Raw genomic sequence first — 24,329 nt, forward strand, 5'->3', positions numbered from 1 at the left:
TTCAGGTTCTGATGGGCCTGTCCTGGGCTCCCTGGAGCTTCAGCTTCACTCCTTTTTAATCGTACTGCCTGAGGGCAGGGCCTTAAGCCTGCGTGGCTGACTGTGTACCAGCCTGCTCAGGCCCAGTGCTAAATGGGACCTTGCCAAGGGCCTTGGGATGATATCCTGACATGTCTCTTAGATGGAAAGAGCTCTGGGAATCTTGGCCCCTGTTTTAGTTCCCTACTGCTGCTATAACAAATGACCGCACACTGAAAGAACACAAATTTATTCTCTTACAGACATCTACAACAGATTGGCGGGGCTGCGTTTCTTTCCGAGGTTTCGGGGGAGAATCTGTTTACTTGCCTTTTGTAGCTTCTGGAGGCTGCGGGCATTCCTGGGCTTGTGGTCCTGCCTCACTCTGACCTCTGCTTCTGTCATCACAACTTCTCTGACTCTCCTGCCTCCCTCTCATAAAGGCCCTTGTGATTACATTAGGAGCTCTGGTGGCGCAGTGGCTAAATGCTTGACTGCTAACCGAAAGGTTGGGGGTTTGAATCCACCAGGTGCTCCGTGGGAGAAAGCTGTGGCACTGCAAAGATTTACAGCTTTAGAAACCCTGAGGAGCAGTTCTACTCTGTCACATAGGGTCGTTATGGGTTGGAATCAGCTCGATGGCAATGGGCTTTATGACTACATTGGGCCCGCCTGGATAATTCAGGGTACTCTCCCCGTCTCAATATCCTTAACTTAATCACATCTGCGAATTCTCTTTTGCTACGTGAGGTAACATATTCACAGGTTCCTGGTATTAGGAAATGAACATCTTTGGAAGCGTCCATTATTCTGCCTATCACAACTTCCCTACCTCAGAGATGATCTAAGATGGACCCCAAGCCATCCTAAACCTGTCTTCCCCATAGGTACCCAAAGTCACCTATATTTTCTCTTAGAAACTGTCTAGTTTTGCATTGAAGGTTTAGGTCTGTGATCCATCTTGGGTTAATTTTTGTGAAAGGTATACAGTCTGTGTCTAGATTCTTTTCTTTTTTTGCACGTGATGGCCAGCTGTTCCAGCACCATTTGTTGAAAAGACTATCCCTTCTTCATTCAATTGCCTTTGCTCCTTTGTCAAAGATCAATGAGTCTATTCCTGGACTCTTTATTCTGTTCCATTGACCTATTTGTCTATTCTTTCACCAATATGGCACTGTCTTGATCACTGTAGCTTTATCATAAGTCTTGAAGTTGGGTTGTGTCAGTCCTCCACTTTGTTCTTCATTATTGTGTCAGCTATTTGAGTCTTTTGCTTTTCAGTTCAACTATATCCTTACTGATTTTCTGCCTGTTAGATCTGTCAAGTACTGACAGAGGGGTGCTGAAATTTCCAACCATAAGAGTAGATTTGTCTACTTCTCCTTGCAGTTCTATCAGTTTTTGCTTCGTCTATACTGCTGCTCTGTTATTAGGCGCACCCACATTTACATTGCCTTTTGGAGAATTGACTCCTCTACGATTATATAATGTTCCTGTACATCCTTGATAATTTCCCTTGCTCTGAAACCTGCTTTGTCTGAAATTAGTATAGCTATTTCAGCTTTCTTTTGATTAGCATTAGCATGGCATATCTTTCTCCACCCTTTGCATCTATCTGTCTTTATATTTAAAGTGGGTTTCTTGTAGACAGCATATAGTTGCATCTTTCTTTTTCTCCACTCTGATAGTCTCTATCTTTTAATTGGTATATTTAGGTGGTTTAAATTTAAAGTGATTATCGATATAGTTGGATTACTTGTAACTACTTTCTGTTCTTACCCCCTTTCCCGCCCCACCCCCAACTCTTCTTTTTTTGCCTTCTGTGGTTTCGCTGAGCCTGTTATGTGATGCCATTTTCTCTCCTAAAAAAAATGTTTCGTGCTTCCCCTAGAGTTTGCAATACACATTTACAACTAATCTTAAGTCCATTTTCAAATAACAAGAGATAGCACAGGTACATTATAATGGAGTATTCCCAATGCCTCCTTCCTGGCCCTTATAACATTGCTGTCTTACATTTCACTTAATCATCAACTATATTGGTGCTGTTTTCATTGCCAACAAACTGTTATCTGTTAGGTCAGTTAAAAAGAAGAAGAAGAGATCTTATTTTACCTTCATTTATTTCTCCTTCACTAATCTTCCTTTCTTTACGTAGATCCAAGTTTCTGAGCTATATAATTTTCCTTCTCTCTGAAGAACTTCTAACATACCTAGCAAGGGAGGTCTACTAGCAAATGTCCTAAATTTTTGTTTGTCTGGGAAAGTCTTTATTTCTCCTTTACTTTTTTTTTTTTTTATTAACTTTTATTGAGCTTCAAGTGAAGGTTTACAAATCAAGTCAGACTGTCACATATAAGTTTATATACACCTTACTCCTTACTCCCACTTGCTCTCCCCCTAATGAGTCAGCCCTTCCAGTCTCTCCTTTCGTGACAATTTTGCCAGCTTCCAACTCTCTCTATCCTCCCATCCCTCCTCTCCTCCAGACAGGAGATGCCAACACAGTCTCAAGTGTCCACCTGATATAATTAGCTCACTCTTCATCAGCATCTCTCTCCTACCCACTGTCCAGTCCCTTTCATGTCTGATGAGTGTCTTTGGGGATGGTTCCTGTCCTGTGCCGACAGAAGGTTTGGGGACCATGACCACCGGGATTCCTCTAGTCTCAGTCAGACCATTAAGTATGGTCTTTCTATGAGAATTTGGGGTCTGCATCCCACTGATCTCCTGCTCCCTCAGGAGAGGAGTTGTGCTCTCTGTTGTGCTCCCTGTCAGGGCAGTCATCGGTTGTGGCCAGGCACCAACTAGTTCTTCTGGTCTCAGGATGATGTAGGTCTCTGGTTCATGTAGCCCCTTCCGTCTCTTGGGCTCTTAGTTGTCGTGTGACCTTGGTGTTCTTCATTCTCCTTTGCTCCAGGTGGGTTGAGACCAATTGATGCATCTTAGATGGCTGCTTGTTAGCATTTAAGACCCCAGATGCCACATTTCAAAGTGGGATGCAGAATGTTTTCATAATAGAATTATTTTGCCAATTGACTTAGAAGTCCCCTTAAACCATGGTCCCCAAACCCCCGCCCTTGCTCCGCTGACCTTTGAAGCATTCATTTTATCCCGGAAACTTCTTTGCTTTTGGTCCAGTCCAATTGAGCTGACCTTCCATGTATTGAGTGTTGTCCTTCCCTTCACCTAAGGCAGTTCTTATCTACTAATTAATCAGTAAAAAACCCTTTCCCTCCCTCCCTCCCCCGCCTCGTAACCACAAAAGTATGTGTTCTTCTCAGTTTATACTATTTCTCAAGATCTTATAATAGTGGTCTTATACAGTATTTGTCCTTTTGCCTCTGACTAATTTCGCTCAGCATAATGCCTTCCAGGTTCCTCCATGTTATGAAATGTTTCACAGATTCGTCGCTGTTCTTTATCGATGTGTAGTATTCCATTGTGTGAATATACCACAATTTATCTACCCATTCATCCGTTGATGGACATCTTGGTTGCTTCCAGCTTTTTGCTATTGTAAACAGAGCTTCAATAAACATGGGTGTGCATGTATCTGTTTGTGTGAAGGCTCTTATTTCTCTAGGGTATATTCTGAGAAGTGGGATTTCTGGGTTGTATGGTAGTTTTATTTCTAACTGTTTAAGATAACGCCAGGTAGATTTCCAAAGTGGTTGTACCATTTTACATTCCCACCAGCAGTGTATAAGAGTTCCAATCTCTCCGCAGCCTCTCCAACATTTATTATTTTGTGTTTTTTGGATTAATGCCAGTCTTGTTGGAGTGAGATGGAATCTCATCGTGGTTTTAATTTGCATTTTTCTAATGGGTAATGATCGAGAGCATTTTCTCATGTATCTGTTAGCTGCCTGAATATCTTCTTTAGTGAAGTGTGTGTTCATATCCTTTGTCCACTTCTTGATTGGGTTGTTTGTCTTTTTGTGGTTGAGTTTTGACAGAATCATATAGATTTTAGAGATCAGGCGCTGGTCTGAGATGTCATAGCTGAAAATTCTTTCCCAGTCTGTAGGTGGTCTTTTTACTCTTTTGGTGAAGTCTTTAGATGAGCATAGGTGTTTGATTTTTAGGAGCTCCCAGTTATCTGGTTTCTCTTCGTCATTTTTGGTAATGTTTTGTATTCTGTTTATGCCCTGTATTAGGGCTCCTAAGGTTGTCCCTATTTTTTCTTCCATGATCTTTATCGTTTTAGTCTTTATGTTTAGGTCTTTGATCCACTTGGAGTTAGTTTTTGTGCTTGGTGTGAGGTATGGGTCCTGTTTCATTTTTTTGCAAATGGATATCCAGTTATGTCAGCACCATTTGTTAAAAAGACTATCTTTTCCCCAATTAACTGACACTGGGCCTTTGTCAAATATCAGCTGCTCATATGTGGATGGATTTATATCTGGGTTCTCAATTCTGTTCCACTGGTCTATGTGCCTGTTGTACCAATACCAGGCTGTTTTGACTACTGTGGCTGTATAACAGGTTCTGAAATCAGGTAGAGTGAGGCCTCCCACTTTTGTCTTCTTTTTCAGTAATGCTTTGCTTATCCGAGGCTTCTTTCCCTTCCATATGAAGCTGGTGATTTGTTTCTCTATCACCTTAAAAAATGACATTGGAATTTGGATCGGGAGTGCATTGTATGCATAGATGGCTTTAGGTAGAATAGACATTCTTCCTATGTTAAGTCTTCCTATCCATGAGCAAGGTATGTTTTTCCACTTAAGTATGTCCTTTTGAATTTCTTGTAGTAGAGCTTTGTAGTTTTCTTTGTATAGGTCTTTTACATCCTTGGTAAGATTTATTCCTAAGTATTTCATCTTCTTGGGGGCTACTGTGAATGGTATTGATTTGGTTATTTCCTCTTCGATGTTCTTTTTGTTGATGTAGAGGAATCCAAGTGATTTTTGTATGTTTATCTTATAACCTGAGACTCTGCCAAACTCTTCTATTAGTTTCAGTAGTTTTCTGGAGGATTCCTTAGGGTTTTCTGTGTATAAGATCATCTCCTTTACTTTTGAAGGATGATTTCATTGGACATACAATTCTAGGCCAGCATTTTTTCCTTTTAATACCTTACATATTTCACTCTGCTCTCATTTTGTTTGAATGTTTTCTGAAGAGAAATTCAGTATTTCTTATCCTCGTTGCTCTATAGGTAAGGTTTTTTTTTTTTTTTTTTTTCCATCTGGCTTCTTTCAAAAATTTCTTTTTCTTTGATATTTTATAGTTTCAGTACAATATGCCTAGATGTCCTTTTTTGGTATTAACTTTGTTTGGTGTTCCATAAGCTTCCTAGATCTGTGGTCTGGTGTGAGTCAAAAATTTTAGAAAATCCTCGACAATTATTTCAACTTCAAATATTTCTTCTGTTCCTTTCTCTCTCTTCTCCTGCATTCTTATTACACATATGTTACACTTTTAGTAATTGTCCCACAATTCTTGGATATTCTGTTACACTTTTTTTTCAGTTTTTTTCTCTTTGCTTTTCACTTTGGACAGTTTCTATTAACATATTTTCGAGTTCACTGACTCTTTCGTCAACCATGTTCAGTCCACTGATGAGCCCATTTCTGTTATAGCATTTTTGATTTCTAGCATTTCCGTTTGGTTCTTTCATAGCATTTCTATCTATTTACATTACACATTTGTCCTTACACATTGTCCACTTTTTCCACTGGAGCCCTTAGTGTATTAATCATAGTCTGAATTCCTGGTCTGATAATTCCAAAATCTCTGCCATACCTGAGTCTGGTTCTGATGCTTGTTCTGTCTCTTCAGATTGTGTTTTTTTACTTCTTAATATGTCTTGTAATTTTTTTGTTGAAAACCAGATAGGATGTATTAGGTAAAAGGAGCTGAGGTCAATAGGCCTTTGGTGTGAAGTTTTATGTTTATTTGGCAAGGAATTAGGTAATACTTACTGTTTCTTATAGCTGTAGGTTCAAAGGCTAAAATTTCTCCCTGTGCTCTTGCTTTTGTCTCCCCTGTTCTTGGGTTTCCCCAGAGATTCTTTAAACAGGTCTGAGCCTTGCAGTTCTCTTCAGCTGTAACCCCCTTTTGTTATATAAGAGCCCTACTGATGTTAGGGGGTGTTCTATCATCCTATGATGAGGTCTCAGTCTTTTAGTAAGCCTGTGCTCCTGGGCTGTGATCTTGGGCTAAAGGGGGTGAGAGTTGGGTGTTCTCCTCACCCCATCAGTTAACATAGTTTTCCTTGAGGGCAGGTCATTGTTAAGGAGAACAAAGCACTCTGGGCTTGTTTCAAAATGGTTATTTCTCCCCTCCCCCGCTGGAAGTAGGAGTAGAGATTTTTCTTCGATCCTTGTGGTGAGAATCTGGTAGGGTGCCTACAGGTAAAACTCATAAAATGCAGGGCTTCCCCTAAAGCTATACCACCAGGAGTTTTTACCTCTAGTCCACACTCAGTCTCCAGCAGTTACTCAATTATCCTTTCACTGTCCCTGCTCAATGCTGGGTCTAGCAGTGGTTTCTGCTCTGGGTAAGCTTTGAGTTTTCTGGATCTACCTGTGCCTCCAGTTTTCAGAGTGCTGGTTTGCTCCGTGACCTCAGTTCTCTGTTGGATCTCAGAAGAGTTGTTCCTTTTCAGTTTTTCTTGTTACGGGAGGGACGACTTCCAAATTTACATGCCAGATCAGAAACTAGAAGTCCTCAGGACAAAGTATCTTTGTCCACAGTGAGAACTTGGGCTTAGTACAAGAGGCCTGAACATTTTTCTTTGCACTAAAGTTTAAATGGTGGACAGCAGGGTCTTCCCTAAGAGCAGGTTCTGGTTGGAGGGAGGTACAACATGAGGGAAAGAGGTTCCAGGAAGGGACGAGGAAGAGAGGGTGGTGGCTAATTTCAACATGTCCTGATGACACCCTAGCATGGGGATTCCCAGAGATGAAGAGACTGAAGGCACTTGGAAGTAGAGCCACAAAGTTTTAATCAAATAGAGCAAAATGGCTGCAATGCAGAAGAGGTAATGCTTGGAGAAGAGAAAGACGACCATCTCCTTGGTGACATAGATTATGTGTATAAAGATGAAGCAGTACAGGAACATGGCAAACTGGTTCTGGGGGAGCAGGAGATCCCGGAGCCCTCCTGAAAACTGTGGGGGAAGGAAGACCGTGGAGCTGGCAAACCAGAGCTTTGGTGCTCTGGGCTTGAGAGCCAGACAGATCTGGGTTTCAATTCTGCTCTGTCCCTCCCCACCTATGAGTTCAGGCAAGTTATCTTCCTCACCTCAGTAAAGGGCTAAGACTGCCCATTTCACAAGATCATTAGGAAGAAGAGTGAGACAGTAAGTGAAAAATTCCTAACAAATTCACTGGCACATAGGAAGCACTCATTATGTTTTCATTCTTGGGTGGAGTCTGCTTTTATCAAGCAAACGCCTTCCTTTCTGCCTGTCCCATACTTCCCATCTGAGTTACACATGTGGGCAGGGTCTCTCTGACTCAAACATCCTTACTTCTGAGCCCTAAGTCTTGGGGGTGTTCTCTGGATGATTTGACCCAACATTAAACCTTGTTTTCAGGCTGTGGCAGAATGAGAGGGGGTCCCTCGGGTACAAATGACTGTTTCTGAGCCCCCAGATCCTGGCACATGTCATATTGGAACAGCCTATGGTCCTTCAGCCCAGAGTTTTGTCTCTTCTGAGGGCAGGTGTTAAGAGACAGGTGGTGAGGTTTCCCTAAGCCCTAGGAGTACTGGGTTGTGGGGAAAGCCGCTTGAGTTGTCTGGCCGATCCTGCCTGGGAGCTGCTCTTTTCTGAAATCTATACAATTAGGATCCGACAGTTCCCATTTTAACTATAAAAAGCATCAACTTTTAACTAAAGTTGGTACTGATCGATAGTTAAAAAGGCATCACCCATGGTAAATTCTTTCAAATATTTTTTAAAAATCAAGCTATATTTTGTTGTAAGCAGGCCTAAACTAGGTTAAAAAAAAAAAATTTTTTTTTTTCAATCCATCCACAAAAAGAGAGGGAGGTTGGGGGAGCTTTAAAATTGAGTCAATGTCTCATCTTTTGTAAATACGCAAAGGTAATAAAAACATTTTTGTAAATTATTTCAAAAAGCTGGGGTCCTGGAGGCATTATTGTTGAAACAACTACATAAAACAAAGGCAACAAAATAAAATGGAGGAGGGCAGAAAATGACTACAGTGATGCTCCCTCTAAAATGAATAGCAAGGAAGGTTGAAAATCAGAGGAAGGAATCCGGATGTTCTAATGGACGGACTGACCCAACAGTTCCTGCCCTGCAGACTCAGCGCAGCTCTTGATCCGTGGACTTTCTGAAGTCTGCATGCTTTCAGTTTGAAACGCTGATGGGTGATAATGATGATTTTGATAACAAAACATGCATTCATGAAACCCTTTAGACTTTTCAAAACACTTTCCATGGTCTATCCTTTAAGCAGAAGACAGAGAGCAGATAGAACTTTACAATTTCTAAGGGTTTCTATTTTATCCGGTAAGGAGAAAGATTTTTGAACTAAAAAGGGAAAACCAACATGGTTAGGTGGAGATACAGGCCAAAAGGCATGGTCCAATACCATTTATCTGCTTTAAATAGTAGTTCCAGGCTCTAACTTATGACAAACTGTATCCCAGGGGACTGAGAAAAATCACAAATTTGGAAATGGAATTTACGAAAATTCAAAAATATCAGGCAACATGCCAGAATCGTAAGAGACAGGAAGATGTTTTTTTAGATATTCAAAAAGAGAGAGAGAGAAAGATGGATTCTGGAAATCTCAGCTCAATAAACTTGAGTTGGCCCAGCAAAATCAATTAGCGTATAATTGAATAGGTATTTTCTGAGCAAGAAAAAAGGTGATATTGTTAGAAGCCAGCATGTGTTCATTAAGAATCAATCATGCAAAACCAACTCTACTTTCTTTAAAAAAAAGAAAGAAGAAGACCAGTCAACTGGTGAAATGCTTTTAGGTACTGAAATATCTTAATTCTGGGAAACGGTTTGACAGTGTGTCTCAGGATAGTTTTTGGACAAGGTGGAGAAATGTGAGCTGGATAAAATCTAGCTCGAGGGTGCTGATTAATGGAACATTGCTAACCTGTAAGGAGAGCTTTAGTGGTATTTACTTGAGGTCATATCCTCTTCAACAATTATAGCAATGACTTGGATAAAGACAGAAGGCAAGCTTCTCAGAATTATGGATGACTCAGAGCTGGGAAGCATAGCTAATACATTACATCCCAATAAAATTGAGACGGGATGGATGGAAGTTGCTGCATTTGGGTCAAAAAGTGAATTGCATGAGTACATAAAAATGGTAACAGCTACCATTTATTGAGTGCTTACCTAATGTGCCAGGCTCACTGCAAAGTGCTTTACACACATTCTCCCACGTAACGCTCACAGCAACCCTATGAGGTAGGTATTACTGTAGAGATGAGCAACCGAGGCTCAAAGAGGTTTGGTAACTTGCCGAACACCACTCAGCTTATACATGGTAGAGCCAGGATTTGAACCCATGATTATCTGACTTTAAATAGCCCAGTCAACACCGCTTTAAACAAGAACATTTTTCATCATCCAGTGCTTATGATGGCCCAGCTACAGTTTAAAGCACTTCATATCTCATCTGATCTTAAGTAGGTTTTCTTATCCTCATTTAGGACAGGTTAGGAGAGAACTGGAAACCCTGGTGGCATAGTGGTTAAGTGCTACGGCTGCTAACCAAGGGGTCGGCAGTTCAAATCCACCAGGCACTCCTTGGAAACTCTGTGGGGCAGTTCTACTCTGTCCTATAGGGTCACTATGAGTCGGGATTGACTCGACGGCACTGGGTTTGGTTTTTGGTTTAGGGGAGAACTGTATATTTGTGAAAGGTTGTGTTAAGTTTTAGCTGACCACAAGGCAGTGTGATTCAACAGAGCAAAAGCAGCCCTGATCAAGGGAGGTGATGGTTCTATCAGAGTCCACTAGCCAGACAGGAGAGGGATTCTGACCTGAGCTCCCAGGCATGCAGAAAGGGGTGGGGAGTGGTGGAAGTCTAGCCTTGGAGAAAATGTTCCAGACTGGGGGTATACTTCCTGGAGAAGGAAGCCACGGGCAGACCTGTCTCAAGCTATTAAAAGGGCCATCAGGTGGACAAGATGGCTCAGGGGCCCCTCCTGCCGCCGACTCTTTTGAGAGAGCCGGATTTCCAGCTCAGGGAGGAAGTTCTTTCTAACAGAGCTATCCTGTATGGTGTAGGGGTCTCTAAAGCAGCGGGAAGGCCATCTCTGGAAGTGACCCAGAGGGGGAAGTGACCCAGAGGGGGAAGTGACCCAGGGAGCCCCTTCCAGCTGCAAGTCCAGGCTCTGCAGGACTGGATGCTGGAGCTAGCAGGTAAGGTGGGCTCCCAGGGCAGGCAGGGTCATTTCCCCGGCCCCCGCCCCACGTCTCAGTCCACCGCAGAGCCTCCTCGACCCCCTACCCTGCGTCTCATCCCCCCGGGCCTCTAGGCCGGCGTCACCCACCAGGCGGGGCGCCGCCTGCTGCTGTAGCTGTTCCATCACCTCCTCGTGCTGCCGCTGCCTCTGGTTCTCCTCGTGCAGGTACTTCAGCCGCGTGAGCTCGAACTCCATGCGCGCCTTCTCCAGCTCTATCTCAACGTTGCGCTTGGTCCCCAGGTCTGGGGGCAGCTCCGCGAGCTGGGGCCCGTCGCCCGCCTGGCCCTTGGTGGTGGGACCAGCCTTGAGGGGCAGTGGCTTCTGCCCTGGGCAGCCTCTGTCCTCGCAAGTCTCCATCTCCTCCGGGTAGTTGCAGGAGGAGTCTGGCTTCGGGGGATCTGCTTCCTGGGCAGGAGTGGCCTGCGGTAACAGTGAGGAGTCAGTACAGGGTGGTTTCCGCCCCGCCCACGACACTCCCCAGCCACAACCCACAGGGTGTTGTGACTTGTAAAGATGTAGACACAGTAGTTAGAAACGCACTTCAAGGAGGCGTCAGGACCTGAGTGTTAAGAAAAAGAGGGCAAGCTAACACTAAACAATGGTGCCTTAAGGGTGCAAGTGGTGGTATGGGGAAGTTGAGGCATAAATCTGTTTTCCTAGCAGGGCTTCCCACCAGTTGGTTCTGGTTCAAACCCCTGCTGAGAATTTGCATTTCTTTTTTTTTCTTCTATTGTTTAGATGGAAGTTTATAGCTCAAGTTAATTTTTCCTTCAAAAATTTACACACATATTGTTTTGTGACATCAGTTGCAATCACCACAATGTGACAGCACACTCTTCATTCCCACCCTGGGTTCTCTGTGTTCATTTGATCAGTTCCTGTCCCTTCTTGCCTTCTCATCCTGTTTTTGGACGGGAGCTGCCCATTTGGTGGTCTATATCTGATTGAACTAAAAAGCACATTCCTCACACGTATTATTTTTTGTTTCATAGTCCTGTCTAATCTTTGTCTGAAGGGTGGGCTTCAGGAATGGTTTCAGTTCTGGGTTAACGGTGCGTCTGGGGGCTGTAGTTTTGGAGGTTCCTCCAGTCTCTGTCAGACTATTAAGTCAGGTCTTTTTACGTGAATTTGAGTTCTCCTGTTCTGTCTGGGACTCTGTTGTGTTCCCTGTCAGTGTGGTTTTTGGTGGTAGCTGGGCACCATCTAGTTCTTCTGTTCTCAGGCTGATGGGGTCTCTGGTTCATTTGGTCCTTTAGTCCTTTGGGCTAGTATTTTCCTTGTGCCTTTGGTTTTCTTCATCCTCTATTGCTCTGAGTGGGATGAGACCAATTGATGTATCTTAGATGGCCACTTGCAAGCTTTTAAAACCCAGACGCACTCACCGAAGTAGGGTGTAGAACATTTTCTTTATGAGCTATGTTATGCTAGTTGACTTAGATGTCCCCTGGAGAATTTGCATGTCTAAGTTCCCATGAAGTTATATGTAAGAATCACCTGGGAATCTTGTTAAAATGTAGATTCTGATTCAGTATATCTGGGGTGGAAATGCAAATTATCAGCAGGGAACTTGTTAGGCAGGCAAATTGTCAGTTTGAACCTGAACAAACTGGTTTGAAGCCCTACTTCCTACAGAGGTAATCTTTCCACCCCCGACTATATCTAATGTTGAGATTGGTTAGACACAGGGTACTTTGAGGGCTAAGAGGGAGGAAGAAACCCAGGGCCTTTGTTGAGAGAATCCAGATATATGGGGAACAACCAAAGGGTGATGGGAGGAGCAAGGGTCCCATCCAAGGAGGGAGGGAAGGGCCCCATAGGGAGAGAGATTAGAGAGACCAGCTCCAGCTTCAGGTGACTTCACAGTCTTGTGAAGTGCTACCTGGTCCTTGGCTAGAGTCTAAGGAGGTGCCAGTTACAGGTATGGGTGTATGTCACTTGCCCTTCTTGGCAACAATCTGGAATCTCATAGCATTCAGTTCCTATCACATGTCCCCAGTGTACCCACCCTCCCCTGAATGAATAGGCTGGACAGTGAGACCAGACTTCCCCCTTACCAAAGAAGCCTTTGACTTCCCTTCAGCAATGGGATCACCAGGCACCATCTTGGGGAAGTTTGGGCAGCTTTCTCCCCCTCCACGGGCTTCCATCATTTCCCTGTCCTCAGTTGTCATTCAGGAGACCACAATGCTGCTGATGGAGGCCAAAGGACATCTTTTGAGGCACTAACATTTGACCTCACCAGACTCCACAGCCCAGGCACCATCACAATCCCCTGTCCTCATAATAACTTACATTCTACCAGTTGCTAGGGTCCCTTTGGCAAAGGTGTGACACCTTTGAGGTGCTGTTATAAAAAGCTGCAAGGAGGCCCTTTCCCACTACTAGGGACCGTTTTGAAAACTAGAATTCCACCATTTTGAAAACTAGAATTCCACCATTTTGAAAACTAGAATTCCACCATTTTGAAAACTAGAATTCCACCATTTTGAAAACTAGAATTCCACCATTTTGAAAACTAGAATTCCACCATTTTGAAAACTAGAATTCTACCATTTTGAAAACTAGAATTCCACCATTTTGAAAACTAGAATTCCACCATTTTGAAAACTAGAATTCCACCATTTGAAATCTGATCCCTTGGGTCCTCTTTTAAATGCAGATGGTATTGGGATGAGTTACAATTAGTGTCACAACCTCTGATTACTTATACTTCCGGGTAGGTCATGGATTGAATTATGTCCCCCCAAAAATGTGTATATCAATTGGGATGGGCTCTGATTGCCAGTATTATGTGATTTTCTTGTATGTTGTAAATCCTGCCTCTATGATGTTAATAAGGGAGGATGGGTGGCAGTTGTGTTAGTGAGGCAGGACTCAACCTACAGGATTGGATGGGGTTTTAAGGCAATCTCTTGAGATATAAAAGGTAGAAGCAAGCAGAGAGACAGAGGGACCTCATAGCACCAAGAAAGCGGTGTCAGGAGCAGAGCGTGTCCTTTGGACCCGGAGTTTCTGTGCAAAGAAGCTCCTAGTCCAGGAGAAGATTGATGAGAAGGCCGACAGAGAGAGAAAGCCTTCACCTGGAGCTGACACCCTGAATTTGGACTTTAACCTACTAGACTGTGAGACAATAAATTTCCCTTTGTTAAAGCCGTCCACTTGTGGTATTTCTGTTATAGTAGCACGAGATGACTAAGACAGTATGATAGAATGGATTGAGGAGGACCAGAGAAGGTGGTGGAGGACTGGGGAATATACTTTGCTATCTGCAGTTTTGTGAAAACCACAGAAAAGATTTTTGGTAGTTGGAAGCAGTGTTGCATTGTGGGAAGAGAAAGAGCTGCATTTGAATGCTAGCTTTGCTATTTTCTCTAGCCGTATGACCAAGGGAAAGTTGTTTTACCTCTCCAATAGTCAGCTTACTCATTTAAAAAAGAGAAAAAATTGTTGCGTTTTAGGTAAAAGTTTATAGAGCAAAAAAATTTCCCATTCAACAAAGTGTACACCAAGTGTTCCATGACATTGGTTGCAATCCCCACACCGCGTCAGCACTCGCCCCATTTTCCCCCTAGTTTCCCCATTTCCTTTTGTCTGGTCTTCCTCCTCCTTCCTGCCTACCCATCTATGTTTTTGGGCAAATGTTGCACTTTTGATTTCGTATAGCTGTTTGTTCTATGAAGCATGTTCTTTTTGGGTGTTATTGTTTATTTTATAAACAAACAAACAAAAAAACTGCTGCCATCAAGTCGATTCTGACTCATAGTGACCCTATAGGACAGAGTGGAACTGCCCCATAGGGTTTCCAAGGAGCAGCTGGTGAATTTGAACTGCTGACCTTTTTTTGTTAGCAGCCAACCTCTTAACCACTACACACCAGGGTTGCTGTTTATTTTATAGGCCTGGCCTGTCTCTTGCTTCACTGGAAGGTGGTTTCCAGGAATGGTTGCAGTTCCAAGTCAGAGGGGTGTCATAGGGCCATTGTCTTGGGGGTTCCTGCAGTCTTCAGCCAGTAAGTCTTTCATGAATTTGATTTTTTGTTCTACATTTTTCTCCGTCTTTATCTGGGATCCTCAGTTGTGATCCTGGTCAGAGCCATTACTGGTAGTAGCTGAACACCATCTAGTTCTTCTGTTCTCGGCCTGTGGTGCCTGTGGTCCCTTAGTCTTTTGGAATAATTGTACCCTTGAGTCTTTGGTTTTCTTCAGTCGCCTTTACTCCAGACAGGAACACACCACTAGTTGTGTCTTAGATGGCTGCTCACAAACTTTTAAGATCCCGGACTCTACTCGCCAAAGTAGAATGTAGAGCATTGTTTTTATGCACTACGTTATGCCACACGGGTCCCTGAGACTATGGTCCTTAGCCTTCAAGCATACTATCTTTGTCCCAGGAGGTATTTGGTTGTGCATAAGGTGTTCCCATGACTGTGTTCCTAGTATACTCATTTTTAAATGAGGATAATGATTTAGCCCCTTCCTAAGGTCCCTCGGTGGCCCAAATGGTTTGCACTCATCTACTAACCTAAAGATTGGCAGTTCAAACCCACCCAGTGGCACTGTGGAAGAAAGGCTGGTGATCTGCTTTTGTAAAAAATTACAGCCAAGAAAAGTCGTGGAGTCATTCTACTGTGCAACACATGGGATTGCCACGAGTCAGAATCAACTTAAAGGCAGTGGTTTCCACACCCCTACATTGCAGCACTGATGTGATGATAAAATAAGATAGTGTATTTACCCCATTGCCTGCCCATACTGGGGCTAAATAAATGTTCTGGGGCTAAATAAATGTTATGGTGGGTTCATGTCCATTGAAAATTATGTTGAAGCCTTAACCCTGTGCTTGTAAATATGACCCTTTTTGGAAATAGAGATTTTCTTTTGTTATGTTAATGAGGTAATTCCAGACTAGGGTGGGTCCTGAAGCTAATCACTTCTGAGTTATAAAAAGAGCAGAATAGGTGCAGAGACACATGGTGGGGGGAGGTGCCGTATGAAGACAGATACACACAGCAGATGTATCTCCAAGCCCAGGAATGCCAAGGATTGCTGGCAGCTACTAGAAGCTGAAATAGACAAAGAAGGACCTCCCCCTACAGCCACACCCTGAATTCAAATTTCTAGCCCCCTGACTAAAATGTGAGACAGTAAATTTCTATTCTTTAAAGTCACCCACTTGTGGTATTTTTGTTAGAGCAGTACTCACTAACTGAGACATCATTATTATTAAAATGGGGTGGTTTTGTCACTGGAGAGAAGAGAGTGCTCAATCTCTACCTTCTGTCCTTCTTAAAAATCCAATGGCACAACCATTTTGGAAAAAAATACAGTGCTTCCTTAAAAAGCTATAAATAGAAATACCATACAATCCAGCAATCCCATTCCAAGAAATCTATCCCAGAGAAATAAGAGCTGTCACACGAATAGATATATGCACACCCATGTTCATTGCAGCATTACTCACAATAGCAAAAAGATGGAAACAACCTAAGTGCCTACCAACAGATGAGTGGATAAACAAACTATGGTACATATCCATAGTGGAATAGTGTGCAACAATAAAGAACAATGATGGGTCTGCGAAACATCTCACAACATAGATGAATCTGGGGGGGCATTATGCTGACTGAAATAAGCCAATCACAAGAGGACAAACACTGAATGAGACCACCACTATAAAAACTCAGGAGAAGATTTACACACAAAAAGAAACAATCTTTGATGGTTATGAGGGAGGGGAGGGAAAAACACTAACTAGACAATAGGTAAGTGGTAACTTTGGTTAGCGATAAGACAGTATACAACACTGGGAAGGTCGGCACGACTTGATGAAGGCAAAGTCATAGAGGCTTTGTAGGCACATCCAGACTCCCTGAGGGACCGAATTACTGGCTGAGGGCTGGGGACTATGGTCTAGGGGGACATCTAGCTTAATTGGCATAGTATAATTGATAAAGAAAATGTTCTACATCTTTCTTTGGTGAGTATTGTCTGGGGTCTTAAAAGCTTGTGGGGACCCATCTAAGATACTCCACTGGTCCCACCCCATCTGGAGCAAAGGTGAATGAAGAAAACCAAAGACACAAGGGACTCATGGACCACAACTATCACAACCTCTACCAGACTGAATCGAGCACAACTAGATGGTGCCTGGCTACCACCACTAATTGCTCTGACAGGGATCACAATAGAGGGTTCCAGACAGAGCTAGAGAAAAATACAGAACAAAATTCCAACTCGGAAAAAAAAAAAAAAGACCAGACTTACTTGTCTGGACAGAGACTGGAGAAACCCCAAGTATGGCCCCAGGACACTCTTTTAACTCGGTACTGAAGTCACTCCTGTAGTTCACCCTTCAGCCAAAGATTAGGCAGGCCTATAAAACAAACAATAATACACATAGCTCAACCACGTATATGAGACTAAACAAGCACACCAGCTCAGGGGCAAGGACGAGAAGGCAGGAGGGGACAGGAAAGCCAGACAAATGGAAATGGGGAAATCAAGGGTGAGAAGGGGAGAGTGTTGACAAATTTTGGGGTTGGAAACCAATGTCACAAAACAATACGTGAATTGTTTAATGAGAAACTAATTTCTTCTGTAAGCCTTCATCTAAAGCACAATAAATAAAAAAGAAAAGAAAAGAAAAAGACTACTTTAACTGAACCATGACATTCCTTTCCTGGCATTATGGCAGTAACCACAGGAGCTATCTCACAATTACCATGTAAGATGTCAGTCGTGCCTCAAGGACTAGCAGTAGGGTTGCCAGATAAACCCAGGATGCCCAGTTAAATTTGGATTTCAGATAAATCACGAATAATTTTTAGTATAAATATGTTCTAAAAATCACATGGCATATACTTATACTAAAAAAATTATTCATTGTTTATCTGAAATTCAGATTCAACTGGGCATCCTGTATTTTTATTTGCTAAATCTAATGATCTTAGCTAGAAGAGGCTGCACACAGGAAAGGATTATATATGGCCACATGATCAACTGCTATTAAACAACACCAAGTCCTGAAATGTACAGTGGGTGCTATGGGGAGTTGTATCTGCTTTTGCTATATATCAAACAATCTCAAAGTCTCAGGAGCATTCAAAAATAAGCATTTATTTAGCTCAGGCATCTAAGAGTTTGCTGATCCAGGCTGGCTCAGCAGAGGGGTTGGCCTAGGCAGGTCTGCTCCACATGCCTCTTATCCTCTCCTCAGGAACGGTGGGCTAGACTGTGCATGCTCTTTTCATGGCAACTGTAGAGGCACAAGAGTCCTGGAACTGGTATATCAGCACTTCCCTTTTATTCTATTGGCCAAAGCCAGTCAAGAATATTTTACTGTTTTCTCTGATTTTGTATTTGGAATTCCCCATAATAAAAAATTAAAGGTAAAGAAATAAACCACCAGGTTAAGAGTTACCTACTACCTTGTGGGCTTCTTATGGACTCAGACTGTCCCAAAGACATGGCACCTTGGGTCAAACATAGAGTTAAACGATGGGAAAATGTACGCTGCCCCTTTGGTTGCTGAAACTGCAATGATATATGGTAAAAGGTGTGGATACAGGGCAGGATGAAGAACTGAGGTCAATTAGGCAATCTATCACAGTAGTCAAGAAGGGCAGAGGTAATATGGCTAGAGGAGCTTAGGAAGGTTTGGTGGAAGAGGTGACAAGAAGAGTGGATGGAATTTGGGTAAGAGGAAAGGATCAACATGAGCAAAGCCCTAATTGATAATTATAATCCAGTTGCCTCTCCATTCCTGCTCTCTGCCCTTCTCTACCCTGCCCTTCACTGACCTCCATGAAGTCCATTTAATTCATTAAGCAGAACAGTGCATTCTGAAAGCAAAGCAGAGTTTGGGACTATCCCTTTTCCCAAGGAGAGGGCATCACAAACCTGTCCTTTGGGAAACTCCTCGGGAAGTTGGGGAGATAACATCTTATGAGCCTAGGGTTGGTTTGGCACGCTTGGCAGCCATGAAAAGGTCTCCCTCTCCCTCCCTCACTTAGCTCAGGAAAAGGGAGGTTATAGTAAAGCCACATGAGGGAAAAAGGGAGACCAAATCACATGGGAGCCCAGAAACAAGGACAGGAAATGACTGGCCTCATGGAGACTGTGCTGGACCCAGGACAACTGTGGGGATCCAGCAGCCATTGCCGGTACGTCTGCGCTTTGTGACACAGCCGATTTTGGTGTCTCTGCTTCTCTGCCTCCTTTCACTTCTCACCAAGATCCTTCCTCATCTTTTTTCCTGCCTCACAGCTTCAGTGTTTGTAAGGTTTCTGCTTCCTTCAATTTCAGCTTACTCATAACTTCAACTTGCTAATGATGCTTCGTGGTCCAACCGCCTGGCCTCTGTCCGTGCATCCTGACAGTGTCGTGTCTGTCCTAATGGTCTGCCTCACTCACAATTTCCTACTAGATTTTTGCAAAAGCAAGAGTCAGAATGACCTGGTTTGTCTCTATTTGAGCAGAGCTTTTCATTCCAGCCACTGGGCAGCCTACAGATTGAGAAGGGGCCCAGCGCAGTTTACTGAATGGTGAAAAAGTGGAAGGATAGGGAGGGGAGGGTCATATAGTCCAATGCACACCAGCCTTAGGTCATCTGCAAGCAGGAGCTGTCTAGTGGGCCAGTTTCCTTGAGGAGGGGCAACAGGTGTAGCAGGCACCATGGGGAAGATTGATGAACATGCTCATAGAGTCCATATCAGTTGTAGGTTTAGCAAATAGCCGGATGGGAGACTAATGTGTGAATACAGTGCTTACAAGCTTTCATGTACATTATCTCCTTTGACTCTCAGAATACCCTTGTGAAACCATTTACAGCAGCTACGATTATTGTTGGCTGACAAGCCAGGAACTCGAGTCACACAGAGAGATAAAGGGATTTGCGTTTGGATGCGAAGGACATTAGTGGTTGAGTCAGGACTGGAACGCGGGTTTCCGCACTCCTCCCCCTGTGGTTTTGGACTAGACCATAAGGATGGTCTTTGGGCTCCAACTTTAAGAGGTGAGATAGTGTCTGCCTCCTAAGAAGAAAAGGAATATGTGCAAAGATGTTTATTACAGCATTGTTGACAACAGCAAAAGACTGGAAACAAATCCCCACCACAAAGGATCTGGTTAAAGCATGAGAGCTGTATCCGTATCAAGAGCACAACGCAGCTGTCAGGAAGAATAAGATTCAAGGAAATTAATAAGATAATGCAGTAGCACAGGTATAGAATGCTCTCCAAGATCTATCATTTATTGGAAAAGCAATAACAGTGCTCTCATATGTATTCAAATATGAAAATATGTTATAGTTGTGTATGCCTAGAATATGCCTCGAAAGACATGCAAGAGACTGGTCCACGAAGACAGCCTCTGAAGTGGAGGAGCTCAGGAGTTGGGGGCTTAGCGGGGGTGGGAGGCTGATGCTCAACTGTATACCGTTTTGAACTCTTTGATCTTTTTGTTTTTAAACTATGCTTCTGTATTACACTGTCAATTAAAATTTTAAAAAGTGTCCAGAGGGGAGAAATCTGCTCAGCATCACACTCTCATCTAGTTGATTCTGGCTCATAGCGACCATAAGGTTTCCCAGGCTGTAAATCTCTACGGAAGCCGACTGCCATGTCTTTCTCGTGAAGAAGCACTGGTGGTTTCGAATTGCTGACTTTGGGGTTAGCAGTTGAGCACTTTAACCAGTGTACCACCAGGGCTGAGCATAGGTGAAGGAAATGTAGGATGTGTAACTTGTTCTGGCTGAGGACAAGCAGGGATTTGGGATCCACTTGGTCATTCTTTCCTCTGTCCTATTTTCCACTCTTCAGCTCTGATCTCCATTTCAACCAGGTGTCGGTGGAGATGTCTTACTACTGAAATGTCCTCTTCCCTTCCCGGCTGTCTCAGGCACAGGCTCTGCTGTGACTTTGAGATGTGTCAGCTCAGGTGCGCTGGAGGTTTTGCAGGATTATAATTATGATGATAAGAAGAGTTTACATTTATTGAATGCTAACCATGTACCCCAGTCGCTAGAAAGTGTCATTGTGTTTGGTAGGTTAGAGGGTCAATAAAAACAAGGGGAACCCTGAGTGAGATGGATTGATACAAGAGCCAAACAACGCACTCAAACATACCAACGATCATGAAGATGGCACAGGACCAGGTGACATTTTCTGTTATACATCAGGAAATCAAACAACGTATTGCCTTGGGCAAATCTGTTGCAGGAGACCCCTTTAAAGTGTTAAAAAGCAAAGATGTCTCTTTGAGGACTAAGGTGTGGCTAACCCAAGCCATGATATTTTCAATTGCCTCATATGCATGTGAAAGCTGGACAACGAATAAAGAAGACAGGAAAAGAATTGATGCCTTTTGAATTATGGTGCTGGGGAAGAATATTGAATATACCATGATCTGGAAACCCTAGTGCCGTAGTGCTTAAGAGCTACGGCTGCTAACCGAAAAGGTCAGCAGTTCAAATCCACCAGGCATACCTTGGAAACTTTATGGGGCAGTTCTACTCTGTCCTATAGGGTCACTATGAGTTGGAATCGACTCTACAGCAATGGTTTTTTTTTTTGGTTTATGGACTGCCAGAAGAATGAACAAGTCTGTTTTGTAAGAAATAGAGCCAGAGTGCTCCTTAGAAGGGAGGATGGCAGGACTTCGTCTCAGATACTTTGGCCATGTTATCACGAGAGACCAGTCCCTGGAGAAGGACATCATGCTTGGTAAGTGGAGGGTCAGTGAAAAAGAGGAAGACCCTCAATAAGATGAATTGACACAGTGGCCACAACAATGGGCTCAAGCATAACAATGATTGTGCGGATGGCATAGGACCAGGCAATATTGCATTTTATTATATATAATGTCACTATGGGTCAGAACTGGCTCAAAGGCACCTAATGACAACAACATACATAAGATTGCAATGAGGCAGAACTGAGTTGATGACGACTAACAGTAACAACAACCAAGTACCAGGTGCTGGGAATTTTTCATAAACTATCTTAAATTTTGAAACAACCATATGAGTTATTATTTCTGTCTTTATCAAAGTGGGAACTGAGGTACGGAGAGATTAAGTAGCCTGCCCGCAGTTACACAGCAAGGAAGAGGCTGAGCCAGGGTATAAGCCCAGGTGGCCTGACTCCAGGACCTGAGCTGTTGGCCACTCTGTGGCCATTGGGAGGCTGTGCTGGGCTGGGCTGTTGTAGGCTCGCTCCCCGCCGGGTTAAGAATATTGCTGCAAGAGGGGTGAGGTAAGAGGAGAGAACATCTTTCCGCCATCTTCTGACTTCTCCAACTGAAGATCTTGTTCTTTTAGTCTGGAGGTGGCTGTGGTGTTGACGAAAATGTACCAGCTTTGGAATCAGAACACCTGCGTTAGGGTTCTGGCTCTGCCACTTATACCTGGGCCAGTCACTGAACATCCTGCACCTCTGTTTCCTTATTTATAAAATGGGGATGTTAATTCTGGATCTACCTGCCTTAAAAAAAAAAAAAAAATTTTTTTTTTTACAGGGTATCAAATGAGAAAATGTATGTGGACGTACTTAATAAATGGCCATATACTTAACAAATTTAGTCAGTGGTCTTTTCTACACACTTCCAAGGTGCCTAGCCTCATGCTGCTCCTTGTGGGTAGGAATGGGAAGACGTTCTTCAGGACTGTTCATTGACAATGTAGCATCATCCCCAGCCCTTCCACTTTCTGCATTGCAGGGGCAAAGCCTGGAACTACCACATTCCAGGTTAGATCTGCCCATGAGAGGCACTCATGGGAGATGTCAAAGGCACAAGAAAAGGAGGAGCCATTATTTTCATCTGATGGTAGCGGGCAAACATGTAATTAGCCAACAGACAGGAGGTAAACTTACATTGGTTTCCAGGCCCTATCTTGTTAAATAACCACTTTGGTGCTGCAGGTAACTGAGCTAATTATCAATGGAGGTTTCCTGAGACTTCTGCAAACTTTTGTTCTCCTAAAAGCAGTGGTGGTTTTCCCTCACAGTTGTTATTCCAGCCCTCCTGGTGGTTCTGTAAATACCAAAGTCCCTATATTAAATCCCTTCCTGTTAGAAATACTTAGAGTGGTCCTGACTGAACCTTGGGTGAGGAGAACAATGATTCGAGATGCTTCAAGGATTAGTTGGGGAAGTTAGACTGAAGAGGGAGCAAGAAGGTGCCTGATGAGAACCTTTCCAGGGAATATGCAAGGATGTGAATGCCTGTATACGAGTGTTGCATCAGGCAGGGGTCCAGTCAGGAGATACAAACCACACAGGAATCGAATAGGGAGGGTACAATGTAAAGAATTACTAACTAGTAACAGGGGATTTGGCACTCTGCTGGCACAAATGGCTAAGTGTTTGACTGCTAACTGAAAGGTTTGAATCCACTCAGGGACTCCGTGGGAAAAAGACCAGGCGATTTGCTTCGGTAAAGATTACAGCCCTATGGGGTAGTCCTACCCTGTCACATGGGGCTGCTATGAGTCAGAACACCTAACAGCAACACGGGATTTACTAGCTGGGGGTAACCAAAACCAAACCAAACCCACTGCCCTAGAGTTGATTCTGACTTATAGTGACCCTATAGGACAGAGTAAACCTAGGGGTAAATAGAACCCTAAATAATACGGGAAGGAAAAAATTGGGAAGCAGTGCCCCTTTAAGGCTGAGATTCAGGCCTCATTGGAGAAGGTGTGGCTGTAGCCCAGTGGATGGTGTAAAGGTTTGCGGAGGTGCTGCAGGTTGACGCTGGTGAGCAGGAACCCGCCCATGGGCTTGCTGACAAGATTCTCTGGGAAGCTGCCTTGACAGTGCTGTTGAAATCACCAAGAAATTTCTGCAGAAAACCTCTGCTGGGAAACTTGTGGGAAGCTGCCCCCACGGTGCCACTGAAACTCTCGAGATGGGCACCACTAGATGTGTGGAGGCAGGCCAAGCATTACAGCACTGCCAACAAGCAGAGAAGACAGACACCAGAACCCAGAAGAGAAGACCCTTACTCCTGTGATGTCTCTCCAGCGCCCTCTACTGGCAAGCTTAACATTGTGCCAGCTGGCCAGAGAAACGTTTATAGATAGGGTTCCACTTCAGGGTCACATGAGGGGCAATGAAGGGTGGATCTGCAGCTGAGAGGCAATTAATTGATAACTGGTACAGCTTGTGTATACCGGTAAGTCAGCTCCCTCTCAACACATCTGCCCCATTGCTTTGAGGGAATGTCCTGCCTTTTGAGAAGTTCAACCCAAAACAATATTTTCTGAGCCCCTCTCTGGCAGGTTTACAGCCCTGTGCTAGGCACTGTGGGGGGAATACCAAGAACCATCAGATGCAATCCTTACCTTTGTGGAGCAGATGATCTAGTTGGAGAGACGTGGGATGTTTCTTGATGTTCCCCAAGTACGCCCTCTCCTTGCCTGCCTTCCTGCCTTTTTGCTTGCTGTTTCCTCAGCCTAGACACCCTCTTCCTCTTATTTCCACCTACGGAAAGTTCCTGCCAACCTTGCGGGCCCATCTCAGATACCGACCGCCTGTTAATCCACTGCATCTCTGGCTCTGGCATGCAGGGGCGGATTACCTAATAAGCAAGGTACACACAGGCTTACTTGTGTTTATTCACCCATCTGTAGTGCACAATTAGTAAGTAAACACAATTAAGCCCCAGCGTACCTTGCTTACCGTAAGCCTGTGCGTACCTTGCTTACTGGTTAACCTACGCCCGCCTGTATGTTACAGCAATCGGGGTGTTCTTTTCATCTTTTCCACTAACTTAGGGGGTCGCTAAGGGTGGAGACATGGCCATGCTGAAATGCGCTCAGTAAAGGTTCGGTTCTGACAATGGCTCTGGCCAGCCTGCTGGCCCCCTTCTGGCTAGTGAGTGGGACCCAGGCCTGTG

The 24,329-nt window shown here is 43.8% G+C and overlaps 1 protein-coding gene across 1 annotated transcript; it reads right to left on the reverse strand.

Moving 5' to 3' along the window:
• Window positions 1-5,180: 5,180 nt before the first annotated feature.
• TMEM247 (transmembrane protein 247) lies at window positions 5,181-12,930 on the reverse strand. The gene is made up of 3 exons (XM_023557266.2): window positions 12,489-12,930; window positions 10,522-10,839; window positions 5,181-7,135 (listed from the first exon to the last, which is right to left on the reverse strand). Exons 1-3 carry the CDS (start codon window positions 12,603-12,605, stop codon window positions 6,773-6,775), a joined length of 798 nt encoding a protein of 265 aa, XP_023413034.2. The 5' UTR covers window positions 12,606-12,930; the 3' UTR covers window positions 5,181-6,772.
• Between the last annotated feature and the right edge of the window lie 11,399 nt (window positions 12,931-24,329).

Source organism: Loxodonta africana, chromosome 26 (assembly GCF_030014295.1).
Source record: "Loxodonta africana isolate mLoxAfr1 chromosome 26, mLoxAfr1.hap2, whole genome shotgun sequence".
NCBI classification, from domain to species: Eukaryota; Metazoa; Chordata; class Mammalia; order Proboscidea; family Elephantidae; genus Loxodonta; species Loxodonta africana.